The 13189-nt window shown below is 49.2% G+C and overlaps 1 protein-coding gene across 1 annotated transcript in view; it reads right to left on the bottom strand.

Moving 5' to 3' along the window:
- Window positions 1-13189, bottom strand: part of SDK2 (sidekick cell adhesion molecule 2) — a 316185-nt gene that overhangs the window by 119729 nt on the left and 183267 nt on the right. The window contains exon 4 of the mRNA XM_064369185.1: window positions 6273-6420. Within this exon, the coding sequence (XP_064225255.1) occupies window positions 6273-6420 (148 nt within the window). The remainder of the gene's footprint in view (window positions 1-6272; window positions 6421-13189) is intronic.

Raw genomic sequence — 13189 nt, 5'->3', positions numbered from 1 at the left:
ATGTTACAGAGTTTTAAACAGGTTCTCAAATAAACCTCCCCAGGAACGCATCTCCAGCCCCGCTCTCTCCCAGCTCGGCTGTGCTGGTTTTTGACCCCTCTCTCCTGGTTTTGGTGTTTCACATGATGAGAATCACACCCTTGGCGTAGCTCTGGGAAGCAGGAAGCCAAGCCCTCCTGCCCACAATTCCTGGGTAGCCTAATGATGTCCCCCTTTTTTTTTTTTTCCCCTGGAGAGCTCTTTTAACCTCCAGCTAATGAGGCACTAGGAGCTGGTGCCAGAGCCAGGCAAAAATATTTCAAAAGCACAAAATAAGACAGGGATAGGGGTCATTTTCCCACCTGGGAGTTTCCTGCAGGGACTTGTCCTTTGGTGTGGCATGTGAGGGTGACTGAGAGTTGGAGGAAGGGTCCTCCCCATGTAGGGCTCTGGTTGGGGCAGGGGCTGAGCTCTAGAATGAAGGGCATGCAGCTTCCTCCTTGCTGGGCCTCAGTTTCCTCTTCTGTGCAAGCATGGAACAGGTGTTCTGTAGGATTTCTTCTAGCCCAGAGGCTGAGGGATTCTGATTCCTGCTGATGCTTCTGTTCTTTCCTCATTAGGCCCAAGAGAGCCCTGCAACCCCCACCTGTCTCTTCCCATGCCGCAGACCGGCACACGGCCAGCTTCAGGGCTGAGGACTCTCATGAGCACCACGCACTGGGACCATGCAGGTCCAGCTACCCCAGCCACGCCACATCCATGACTGCCACAGAGGCAGGTTTAAGGAAGCCTCCAGTGGGACACCGGGCACAGCTCGGCCCACTTTCCAGTTCACCCACCCGTCTTAGGACTCTTTTGGTCTCTAAGAAGGCTCCCACCTCCAGTTTCTTCTCTTCTTGACCAGAAAGGCTCCTTTTGCTGTATTTTGTCTATTGTCATGATCAACCTTTCTGGGTCAGCGGTTCTCAATCAGGTCTGACTTTGCCCTCCAGGGGTGACAATGTCTGTGTAACTTTTGGTTGTCAGCTCTGGGAGTGCTACTAACGAGGGGTCAAGGCCAGGATGTCATTAAGGACGCATCCTGCAGTGCACAGGAAAGCCCTCACAGGGATGAGTGGTCGGGGCTCAGATGTCAAGAGTACCATGCCTGACACAGTCTGTCCTAGGTAGTGTGCATATCAAGATGGCAGAGATGGCCGCTGCCCACCTAGTCTCAGGCTCCCCTTGTGTCATGGACTGCAGTGGCTGGAAAGCCAGAGACAGGCTTTGCATCTCTGCTTGCATCCAGGTGGGGCAGTGAGGCTGAACTAGGGGGATATGGAGGAAAGGAGGGGCACCGCTGCTAGGCTTGGACCATCAGCACCTCCTACGCGATCTTCATGTCTGCCCCCTTTCTCTCTGGCAGAGCAGGATAACTTGGAAGGCTGTGTGCTGATGGTGGCAAAACCCATGTCAGCAGGGCCCCTGAATGACTATGTGGAAGAGAGCATGCCTCTCATCATGGTAGGACTTTACATGGGGATGGGCATGGTGGCTCATGCCTGTAATCCTGGCACTTTGGGAGACTGAGGTCAGGAGTTCAAGACCAGACTGACCAACAAGGTGAAACCTCGTCTCCACTAAAAACACAAAATTAGCCTGGTGTGATGCTGCATGCCTGTAATCCCAGCTACTGAAGGCTGTGGCAGGAGAATTGCTTGAACCCAGGAGGCAGAGGTTGCAGTGAGCTGAGATCACGTCATTGCACTCCAGCCTGGGCAACAAGAGTGAAACTCCACCACAAAAAAGCCAAAACAAAAACCAAAACAAAACAATAAATGGGCAAGAAATCTACTTCTATGGTGTGACGTCACTGAGATGTGGGGCTCTATCTGTGGTTGCAGCTGGCACTGCTTTAACTGGTGCCTGGAGGGAAGCACCCCGGACTGGGATGCCCAGGGCCAGAGTTCCAGTCTTAGAGTGGAGCAGGAGGCAGAGATGCCTTTTGACTTGCCCTCTCTGCCACCCCCAGCAGGCAGTGAAGGAAGGTCCCTGGGCTTGTGGCTCTCTCCAGAGTATCCATCCGCTTGACAGACATTCCTGGGATGATGCTGTACTGTACTGTACCGTACTGGATGCTCTTCCTGGCACCCAGCAGGGCTTCTAACCTGTGGCACTGCACCTCAGAGGCAACCCACACAGAAAGAAGCTGGAGGAGGAATTCTTGGGGGACACAGACAGCAGAACGCAACTCTCGGGCAGGGGCTGGATTATATTTTTCAGCCACAACCCCTGGTTTCAATGGAGGCTTTTGCTACGCTCTGACTGGCCCAGCCCTGCCCTCCCTTCCACCCATTGCTCCTATCAAGCCAGCCCCTTTTTCTCAGCTCCCTGGGGCCCCCATTGATAATTTAATTATGAATGAAATAAATTATCCTAGAATGTGTCTAAAGCCCCCAGCATGCATCTTTATGAGGAATCTTGCCTCCTTTTCAACAGTGAGCACCGGGGCATGGGTGAGGTGGTGCTAATCCCTGCTCCTGCCTCACCAGTGAGAGCAGCTCTCTGTAGATAGCGGCGCCTTCTGTGCCCTGCGCACCTCTCTGGCAGATAGCGCTCATCAGATATGTATCTCTGACACACAGACACCAGGGAATTTGCTGCCAGGGACACTCTCTGTTCACTTATGAATATTAATTTGCTGTAATTGCCAGGATAAAATCACCACAGTGTTCTATCATGTAGTTGGTAGGAACACTGCGGTGGTGTGCAGGGGCTGGGAGTGTGTGTGACCAAGGAGGTGTGCGTGTGACCAAGGAGGTGTGCGTGTGTGCGCAGGCCAGGGTGTTCTGTCCTGATGCCACTGTAGGAATGAAAAGAGGATGAAGACAGAGGCTGGGAGTGAGAAAAGGAGGTGGAGAGGTGTTAGGAAAGGGGTGACAGGAGTAGGTTGTAGAAAGGGTTTCATCCCCCACAACAAATGTAGTAGGAAAATTCCAGCACACCCCTCACACAGCCATGGCAGACATCGCCAATCAATTGTGATATTCATTCTCATGAGTCTGGATGGGACCTAAGAATCCTTCTTAACACAGTGTTCCACGCAGCCACTACCAATTGATTGGCTTGCAATAGTCCATGGGAAATAACCTCAGAAAGGGAGCTGGGATGGGGTTGGGGCTCCTCTACGTGTCCCAACACCTGTGTGGAGAGCATTCCCTTCCACAGCATAATCTCAACATCCATTCTAAGAACCATTCCCTGCTGGTTTTATTGAACATAAGTTAGGCCTAAGAGGGCACACTCTGACTTACACAGCATGAGTCCCCCTGTTAACCTGGTGTGCCACTCCAATTCTTCACCCTGCTCTGTATCCAAACTCTTTGTCCTGTGACTTTGCAGGTTCTGTTGCTCAAGGAACAGAATCTATTTTCCTGCATCTTGATTTTGAGTTCTGCCATGCTCTTGCTTTGGCCCATGCGATATTAGCAGAAGCTGGAAAAGTGTATGTTCCTGCTTCCTCCCCTGCTCCTCTGCAATTGCCAGGAAAACGTGCTAGGGCTGGGAGGCAGGAGGATGCATTGTGCAGCACAGGCAAGTCACTCCAGTCACCCAGACAAGTCAGCCAGTCCCAGACAAGTGAGAGAGCCCAGCCAAGGCCAGAAGAACTGCCCGGCTAAGCCCAGCCTAAATCACCAGCCTGTAGACTCACAAGAAACAGAAATGTGTATTGTGTATTGCTCTAAGCCACTGAGTGGTTTACTCATTTATTTCTTTATTTTTGAGATGGAGTCTCACTCTTGTTGACTTGCCCAGGCTGGAGTGCAATGGTGTGATATTGACTCACCGTAGCTTCTGCCTCCTGTGTTCAAGCAATTCTCCTGTCTCAGACTCCTGAGTAGCTGGGACTACAGGTGTGTGCCACCATGCCTGGCTAATTTTGTGTTTTTAGTAGAGACAGGATTTCACCAGGTTGGCCAAGCTGGTCTTGAACTCCTGACCTCAGGTGATCTTGCCACCTTGGGCTCTCAAAATGCTGGGATTACAGGCATGACTCATGGTGCCTGGACCACTGAGTTGTTTTGTTATGCAGCATATTTGTGGCTGTGCATAGCTGATACATACTAGGATGGTGGTTCTTAACCCTGGCTTCACATTGGAACAACCTGGGAAGCTTTTAAAAATTCTGATGCTTAAATTCCATCCCATTTCAATTAGGTCAGAGAATCTTAGGATAGAACCCAAGGATCAGTACACAGTCATGTACTATGTAACATTTCAGTCAAAACCAGACCATATATATGACGCTGGTCCCATAAGATTATAATGAAACTGCCCTATACATGTGTGCCATTAAAAAAAATCTTTTATACCATATTTTTATGGTACCTTTCCTATATTTAGATATGTTTAGGTACACAAATACTTACCATTGTGTTACAATTGCCTACAGTACAGTAACACGCTGTACAGGTCCATAACCTAGGGGCAGCTGACTACACCATACAGCCTATATGTCATAGGTGTGTAGTAGGCTGCACCGTCTAGGTTTGTGTTCAAGCAACAGCGAAATTGCCTAACGACATATTTCTCAGAATATATCTCTGTCATCACGTGACACATGACTGTATCCCCAAATTCCCAAATGATTTCAACAGGTAGCTAGGGTGAGATACTCGGCAGGACTTGCTCCCACAAACACAATCTTTTCATCTCTCAGGCACTTTCATGAATGGACGTGTGTCCATTCTCAGGCACTTTTCACGTAAGACAAGAATGAAAGAATCTGACTCTGGAGTTGGCAGGGCTGGATGCAAATTCACCACTTGTGAGATTTGGCAAAGTAGTTAAACTTTTGGGAACTTCACTGGATTGTCTGTAAAATGGGGAGAAACCCAGCATCTCAATGGGTGGTTATGAGGGTCATTCATTCAGCAATGCCTCCTTCCAGCAGGTGCTCTGGGGACAGGAAGGAGAATGAGATTGAGAGCATCTTCTTCCTCACAGAGCCTGGCTGTCTGGGAGGAGAGGGGATGTGTTGTGTGCTTAGCTCAGTCCTCAGTACATAGCAGCCACTCAATAAACATCAGCTGCTGTGATGACGATGGTGATCTTGTCATTACTATTATTATTTGAGACAGAGTCTGGTTCTGTCTGGAGGCTGGAGGCTGGAATGCAGTGGTCTGATCTTGGTTCACTACAACCTCTGACTCCCAGGTTCAAGTGATTGTCCTGCCTCAGCCTCCCAAGAAGCTGGGATTATAGGGTCTGCCACAGTGCCCAGCTAAATTTTGTATTTTTAGTAGAGACAGGGTTTTGCCATGTTGCGCAGGTTGGTCTCAACTCCTGACTTCAAGTGATCAGCCCACCTCAGCCTCCCTAAGTGCTGGGATTACAGGAGTAAGCCACTGCGTCTAGCCAATGATGGTGATATTATTATTATTGTTATAGTTACTATGCTTCCCCCAACTAGACTTAATGTTCCCCAAAGGCAGAAACTGTCCATCTATTCCTCTACTCTCTACAGAGACCAGGACAGGTGCAGTCCTGTGTACACGAAGCCTGAGTAGATCAGAAGATGGTCTTCTGGAAGCAGGGGAGAGCTGGAGTTGGAAAGAGGAAATCCCTGGCTGGCTCCAGACACTCGGGAGGCTCAGGAGGGCAGGGAGATGGGTGTATCTCTGGAGGAAATGCTTTGTTGCTTGCCTGTTGCGGAGGTGGGGGGTGTTGGCTCCATGGCTCCTGCCCACAGGCCGGGCTGCCCCAGCCAACCCTCAGGGGCACAGAGAAACCCTTGTGAACACTGAGAGGTCTGTGTGTTTCTCTCCCTGGGGCTGCCCTGGCCATACCTCTGCTTCACAGCCAAGACACACATAGCCCTCACACAACAGTTAAACCCCGCCAACGGACACGCCCAGGGCTGCCCGGCTGCCCAGGAGACGCCAGCCTCTCCAACGTCACCTGGCGCTGCTGGCCTGAGTCCTGGGCCTGTAACCACGGTGACAGCGCCTTCGTATGTGCCTGTTCGGGTTTTTAAGTGCTCTGAAAGGCAGATTTATTCTCCAGCTGACAGTGGAGGCAACACTCTGGGATTCCCCAGGAAGGTGACCGAGCGTGGGTTTCAATGGTCCCAAGTCCTTGCATGTGCATCCCAAGAAAGCCCCTGGGAGGTCCCCTACTTGGCTGTGTCCGAGAAGAGCTGAAAGGAGCTTCTGCACAAAGGCCCTCCTCCACATTCAGGAGACTTCATCTGGCCCCAAACTTCCTTCCCCAGGGCCCCCTCCCATCCCGTCCCCCCAGAGCGGTGAACTCACATGCGGCTGCTGGGTGGGATCTTGCGGCCATCCCGGAACCAGGTCACCTGCGGCCGGGGGAAGCTGGCGATGCGTGGGGCGCGGATGACAGCTGCTTCTCCGTGGGAGACGCTCTGGTGCTTCTCCCCCTCTTCAAAGCTCCCCATGTCTGCAGCCGGGACAACGGGAATAGAATGAGGGACTGGAGGTCAGCCTCAGGGACTGCCCAGCTTGCAGGTTGGAAGTGGTGGCCATGGACAGAAAATTCGGGGCTGACAGGATGACCATGGGGAAGAGGGACACCCTGCTTGGGCCACCCACATCACTTCGCTGCCCCGTTCTCTGCCTCACCACTGGCACCCTGCCTTCTGCTACTGTCTCCATTCATGTCCCTATATCCTTCCATCGGCCAACTCATCCAGCCACCATGAGAGGTTGGTCATCATATCACACGTTTTACAATGGAAAAATCTGCTCAAATGGGCTCAGAGAGGTTAGTTGACTTGTCCAAGGTTACCTAGCTAAGAAGAGACAGTCAGAATTTGAACTCGGACCTCAAACCCTGGAGTCAGGCTGTGCAGCTCCTCCTCCCCTGCCCTACAGCACAGCTTTCGGCATGGCAGGGGTTCCGGTGTGAGGTGAAGGGCAGGTTCCTGTGCCCTTTCGGGGAGAGAAGAGTGGGCATGCAGAGAGAATGGGGTCTTAGATGCTGGCAGACGGGTGCAGACAGCGTTTCTCCCCTGCGCCTTGGGTGTGTAGTGTGTGAGTTTGTGTGTATGTGTGAACATAAACACCATATTGCTCTTTTAAAACATGCCACCCCCTTGGCAGATAAGGAGGGGAACATTTATCCTGGCTCTGTCAGCCAGGAGGGAAGCAGAGAGCAGAGGAGATGTGGAGAAGAAACTCTCCAGCCTGCCTGCCTGCCTGCTGGGGTGGGACGAGGCGGTGGGGAGACTGATTCCAACACAGAGGCTTGTAGATAAGGTTTGGAAAGGGGTATTTGTGCGTCTACCACGCCCTCGAAAATTAATGGACATCCTCACTACTTCGAGTGTGGCCCGTGGGCAGCTGCCTGGGCACCACACCTGGGCACCACACCTGGGCACCTGTCAGAGATGCAGAGTCTCAGCCCCCACCCTAAGACCTGCTGGATCAGAAGCAGCATTTTAGCAAGACGCCTGGCAAAGTGTGTCTGTGTTCAACTGTGAGGAGCCTATGATATGTCCCAAACTTGACGGTGTGTAGAGTTAAAAAATGCTGATGAGAACCTCACCCCCAAAGCTTCTGACTTCACTGGTGAGAGTGTGGGAATGGGAGACATCCCCCAGCACCCTGTTTTCTTCTCTTTTCTTTTTTGAGATGAAGTCTCACTCTGTCACCAGGCTGGAGTGCAATGGTGTGATCTTGGCTCACTGCAACCTCCACCTCCCAGTTTTGAGTGATTCTCCTGCCTCAGCCTCCTGAGTAGCTGAGATTACAGGGACCTGCCACCACACCTGGCTAATTCTTGTATTTTTAGTCGAGATGGGGTTTCACCATGTTGGCCAGGCTGGTCTCGAACTTCTGATTTCAAGTGATCTGCCCGTCTCAGCCTCTCAAAGTGCTGGGATTATAGGCGTGAGCCACCGCGCCCAGCCTACGTCACCCCATTTTCTAAGCCATCACTAGAATGTGCCTTGACCTGTGCAGAGAATTCCTATGCACAGAAAGGTTTCACACTGCTGACTTAACAGCCTTCATTTCCCCATTGCCAAACAGACCCCTTCTTAACCAAGGGGGCTGCATCCTAAGCTGCCCGGGCCTCCTACGGCATCGGCTGTTACTTCGCAGCTCCTCTAAGACCACTGACTCTTCTTCTTTTCCCTTCACCAGGAGTTCTCCAACCTGGCTGTACCTTAGAATCCTTGAGGAGCCTTTAATATTCCCAGAGATGAGAATCTTTTGGGGTGTGTGGAACCCTGACCTCAGTATTTCTTTATTATTATTATTTTAGAGACAGGGTCTTGCTGTATCATTCAGGCTGGAGTACAGTGGAGTGATCATGGCTCACTGCAGCCTTGACCTCTCGGGCTCAAGCAATCCTCCCACTGTAGCCTCCCCAGTAGCTGAGATTACAGGTGTGTACCACCAAGCCTGGATAATTTTATTTTTAATAGAAACAAGGTCTTGCTATGTTGCCTAGGCTGGTGGAGCTCCCAAAGTGTTGAATTACAGGCGTGAGCCACCGTCCCCAGACCGGACCTGAGTCTTTCTAAAGCTGCTCAGGTAGTTCCAGCACGAGCCAAGGCTGAGTTGGGTGGCTCTCAGAATCTCCTGAGACTTGGCAAACTCACAAAGGTGCTCCCCACTCTCCCTCCCTCCCAGGCATCCCCTAGGGCACGGAAAGGCCCTGCTTCAACCCCTCTGGCTCTCTGAGCACCTGATTCACTCTCTTGGTTTGCAGATTCTGCCGAACAATCGTTTGAGAATGCGGGCCTACAGTTCATTTTCCAAACACTAGTCTTGATTCTCTTTCCAGCCACGCTGGTCCTGTGGCGGCTTCACCTGGCCTAATGGTTTGACCACAATATCCCCGCAAGTGACACTTGTGCCTTCTGCTCTGGCTCTGCCCTGAGCTCTGAGATTCAATTTCCAAAAGTCTGTTGTGCATTTCTCTGAGGAAGGCCTTCGGTCACCTCCTTGCCAAGCTCTCCTTACATCCTTAGTCCTGTTAAAATCTGCCTTCACGCCCTGCAAACACAATTATCTAAGCTCAAACCCCTGGAGTCCTTCTTTGGTGGCGTTTCCCTTCCCTGCCCCCACCAAGTCTTTCAGCTCTTCCTCTGGGACATTACCATTATATACCAAGGACACTCTGGTCCATCTGGCCTTGCCAATGTGTTGGCCCCTTACTCCAGCGGCACAGACCCCGAGTATGTCTCCCACAACCAGATCCCCTCCTGTCCATCTCACATACTGATTTTTTTTTTTTTGAGACAGAGTTTCGCTCTTGTTACCCAAGCTAGAGTGCAATGGCGTGATCTCGGCTCACCGCAACCTCCACCTCCCAGATTCAAGCGATTCTCCTGCCTCAGCTTCCTGAGTAGCTGAAATTACAGGCATGTGTCACCATGCCTGGCTAAGTTTGTATTTTTTAGTAGAGACGGGGATTCTCCATGTTGGTCAGGCTGGTCTCAAACTCCCAAACTCAGGTGATCCACTCACCTTGACCTCCCAATATGCCGGGATTACAGGCGTGAGCCACTGTGCCCGGCCTCACACACTGTTCTTGATTAGTTTTTCTGACCTTCTCAGAGCCTTTGGGAACTCCTCACTACCCTAGGAAAGGGTAAATTCCCTGGCCTGGACTTAAGGTGCTCCCCTAACCTGACCCCAGCCAACCTTTCTTGCCTTAAAGCCCATACCACATCCTGCCACCTCCCACCCCATGGTCGGTATTTTGGCTGGGCCACTGCCTGGAATGCCACTAGAGCAAGCCAAGAGTCACCAAGGCACCACGATTATACAGCATCCTGGAAAGATGTAGTCAGTTAAGCGTTTCAACGGATCAGATCTGCTGTGGCATCCTTGTTCTACACTTGGTAGGCAGTGTGTGTAACGATAATAGCTTTGGAGTTTTTTAGACCTGACTTCAAATCCTAGCTCTGTCGCTCATTGTGTGGCATAAACTTTCTTTTTCTTTTTTTTCTGTAGAGACACAGTCTCATTATGTTGCCCAGGCTGGTCATGAACTCTTGGCTTAAAACAATCCTCTCACCCAGGTCTCCCAAAGCATTGGGATTACAGGTGTAAGTCACTGTGCTCAGCCAGGGCAAAACTTTTAACTTTGTCAAGCCTTAATTTCCTCTTCTGTAAAATAGAGTTAAGAAGGGCTCCTTCCTCAAAGGTTGCACTGTTTCATGAGATGATATGTGTATGTCAGGCTGTGTCTCTCTAAGTATGGCAGCATCAATATTTTGCTACTATTCACATGCTCTTTTTACAATATGATGGACATTCCTCTCATTGACAGATGGGGCATAGGTCCCTTCACCTTAAATCTAGGGAGCTTGTGACTATTTGACCAATAGGATGTGTAGGAAGTGATGCTATGTGACTTTTGAGACTTGGTCATCAAAAGGATACAGCTGCTACCTGGCTCTCACTCTCCATACTAGCCCTTGGAATCCAGCCACCATGTTGTGAGGAAGCTCAATCTGGCCAAAGCAGATGTGGGATAAGCCTGCATGGAGAGGAACTGAGGTCCCCAGATGACAGCCAGCATCAACGCTGGACATGCGAACAAACATGTGAGCCCTGAGAGGACTTCAGCCCCATCCTTCAGCCCCAGACTGAGCCTCAGTTGAGGACTCAGTCATCCTAGAATAGAGTCAAGCTGCCTTTGCTATTCTCTGTCCAGATTCTAGAATCACAGGATCTGTGAACATGATAAATGATTGCAGCATACCATTATGTTTTGGGGTAATTTGTTACATAGCCATAGAAACTAGAAGAGTATATAAAAGTGTTAAAAATTGTATCTAATATTTGTAGTGTTAAAATATCGGAAGCCTACACATTTTTCACAGTTTAGTTTAAACATCACCTCCTCAATGAAGATTACCCCAAACCATTCAAATAGAATTTAAAAACAGAGCAGTTGAGCACTTACCCTACCCCAAATTTCTTTCTAGGTAGATTTTCCATGCATTATCTCATGTAATCTTTACAATAACATGACAAGCTCAATTTAAATAAATAGACATTTTTAGTTGTTTATTAATTTCCATTACTTGGCTCTGTCTATAAAAAAATTACATCAATGAATCACATTGATTTCAGTTCTTAAAATAATTTTATCCACTTAAAAAAACTTTTCACAGAACTCAGAAGATATATCTGAACAATTTAAAGCAATTTTATGGTAATAGTGTTTCTTTCTCCTCTCTAGTTTTATTAGCTCCATTTCGCTGGTGAGGAAATGAAGGCTCATGGAGATGGAGTGGCTTATGCAACTGAGCACTGAGGGCCAGGCCCGCCCCACATTCACCCTGGCCCTCCTTGTGCCATCCTCCCTGCCTCCTTCCTGAGTCATATCCTGCATTGCAATCCTGCATGTGCATTCTTTATCTCTTGTATAGATGCTAAGCCTTGAGAGGCAGTCACATTCAAAAGCAAATCCCTACAAGACCTCTGGACCTGCGCCCTGCACACAGTAGGTTCTAAATTCACTCAATGCCAGCATTCACCAGGTCCCGATGGAGCCCCTACTGTGGGCCAGGTGGGCTCTGGGGTAGGCACTGAAGGAAGACCTAGTGCCTGCCCTCTTGGAGCTTCCAGTCTGGTCAGGGAGACAGGCACAAGTAAATCAACCCACAAGCAAACGTTTGGTGATGTCTGCGACAACTTGAAAAGGATAGAATGGGATTCTTTATGAGACGAATAGCAGGAGGACCTACTTTAGACTGGTAGATAGGTGAAGCTTTTGTTAAGCTGAGTAGGTATCTCCTAGGGGTGTATATGGGAATGGGAGGGGACGTGTGTGAAGGCTGGGAGGTAGGAGAGAAGGGGTTCGCAGAGGAAATAAAAGAAGGCCAGTGAGGCAGGGCCATGGATTTGTGGATGGATGGATGGAGGGATGGATGGATGGAGGGATGGATGGATGGAGGGAGGGATGGATGGAGGGAGGGAGGGATGGATGGAGGGAGGGATGGATGGATGGATGGAGGGATGGAGTGATGGAGGGATGGAGTGATGGATGGAGGGATGGAGGGATGGAGGGATGGATGGGTGAATGGGTGGACGGAGGAAGGAATGGAAGAACAGACAGAGGGCTGGGTGGATGAATGGAGGAAGGGCAGAGGAATGATGGTTGTATGTATGTATGGTGGTGTGGCTGTTGTATGTATTGATGCTTACGTGTATGTCTGTATGTTTGGATGCCAGGATGGATGATTGTATGTGTTTGCATGCATGCATGTATGGTTATATGGGGGATGGATGGTTGTATGTAGCTATGTTTGTATGTATGTACATGGTTGTATGGTGGGATGGATGGTTGTGTGTATATGTGTTTACATGTATGCATGTATTATTGGGATGGTTACATATGCATGCATGTTTACATGTATGTATGCAGATGTGGGATAAATGGTTGCATGTATGTTTGCATGTGTGCAGTATGTTTGTATGAGATAGATGGCTGCTTATGTTACATGTTTACACAAATGTGTGCATATATGGTGGGATGGGATGGTTGTATATGCACATTTGCCTATGCATGCATGTTTGGTGGGATGTATAGTTGTATGTTTATGTGCACATGTATAGCGGATGGGATGGTTGTATGTACAAGTGTCTATGGTGGGATGGATGGTTGTATGCATGTATGTTTACCTGTAGGCATGTATGTTTGCATGGTGGGATGCACAAGTTTATGCGTGCATGTTTACATGTATGTATGTATGGTGGGATGCATGGTTGTATGTTTATGTGCATGTGTGCATATGTGGTAGGATGGATGGTTGTATGTATGCATGTACATATGTTTGAATGGTGGAACAGATGGTCGTATTCATGTTTACATGTATGCATTTATTTATGGTGGATGTCTATATATGCATGTGTTTGGTGGGATGGTTTATATATGCATGTTTAGACATATGCATGTTTACATGTATGAATGCATGCTTACACACATGGATGCATGTGTGGTGGGATGATGGTTGTATATATGTTTGTGTGCATGTATGTTTGTATGTGAGATGGGTGGTTGTGTGTATGCATGTTTACACATGTGCCTGTTTGGTGACAAATGCTGTATGTTCATGTTTCATGCATGTATGTCTGTGTGGTGGGAGGATGGTTGTATATATGTTTGTATGCATGTATGTTTGTATGTGAGATGGGTGGTTGTGTGTATACATGTTTACACATGTGCCTGTTTGGTGACAAAT

Source organism: Aotus nancymaae, unplaced genomic scaffold (assembly GCF_030222135.1).
Source record: "Aotus nancymaae isolate 86718 unplaced genomic scaffold, 86718_ANA_hifiasm-v0.15.2.pri h1tg000089l, whole genome shotgun sequence".
Taxonomy (NCBI): domain Eukaryota; kingdom Metazoa; phylum Chordata; class Mammalia; order Primates; family Aotidae; genus Aotus; species Aotus nancymaae.
Note: the sequence above shows the minus strand (reverse complement) of the source record. Positions and strands in the feature narration are given on the sequence as shown.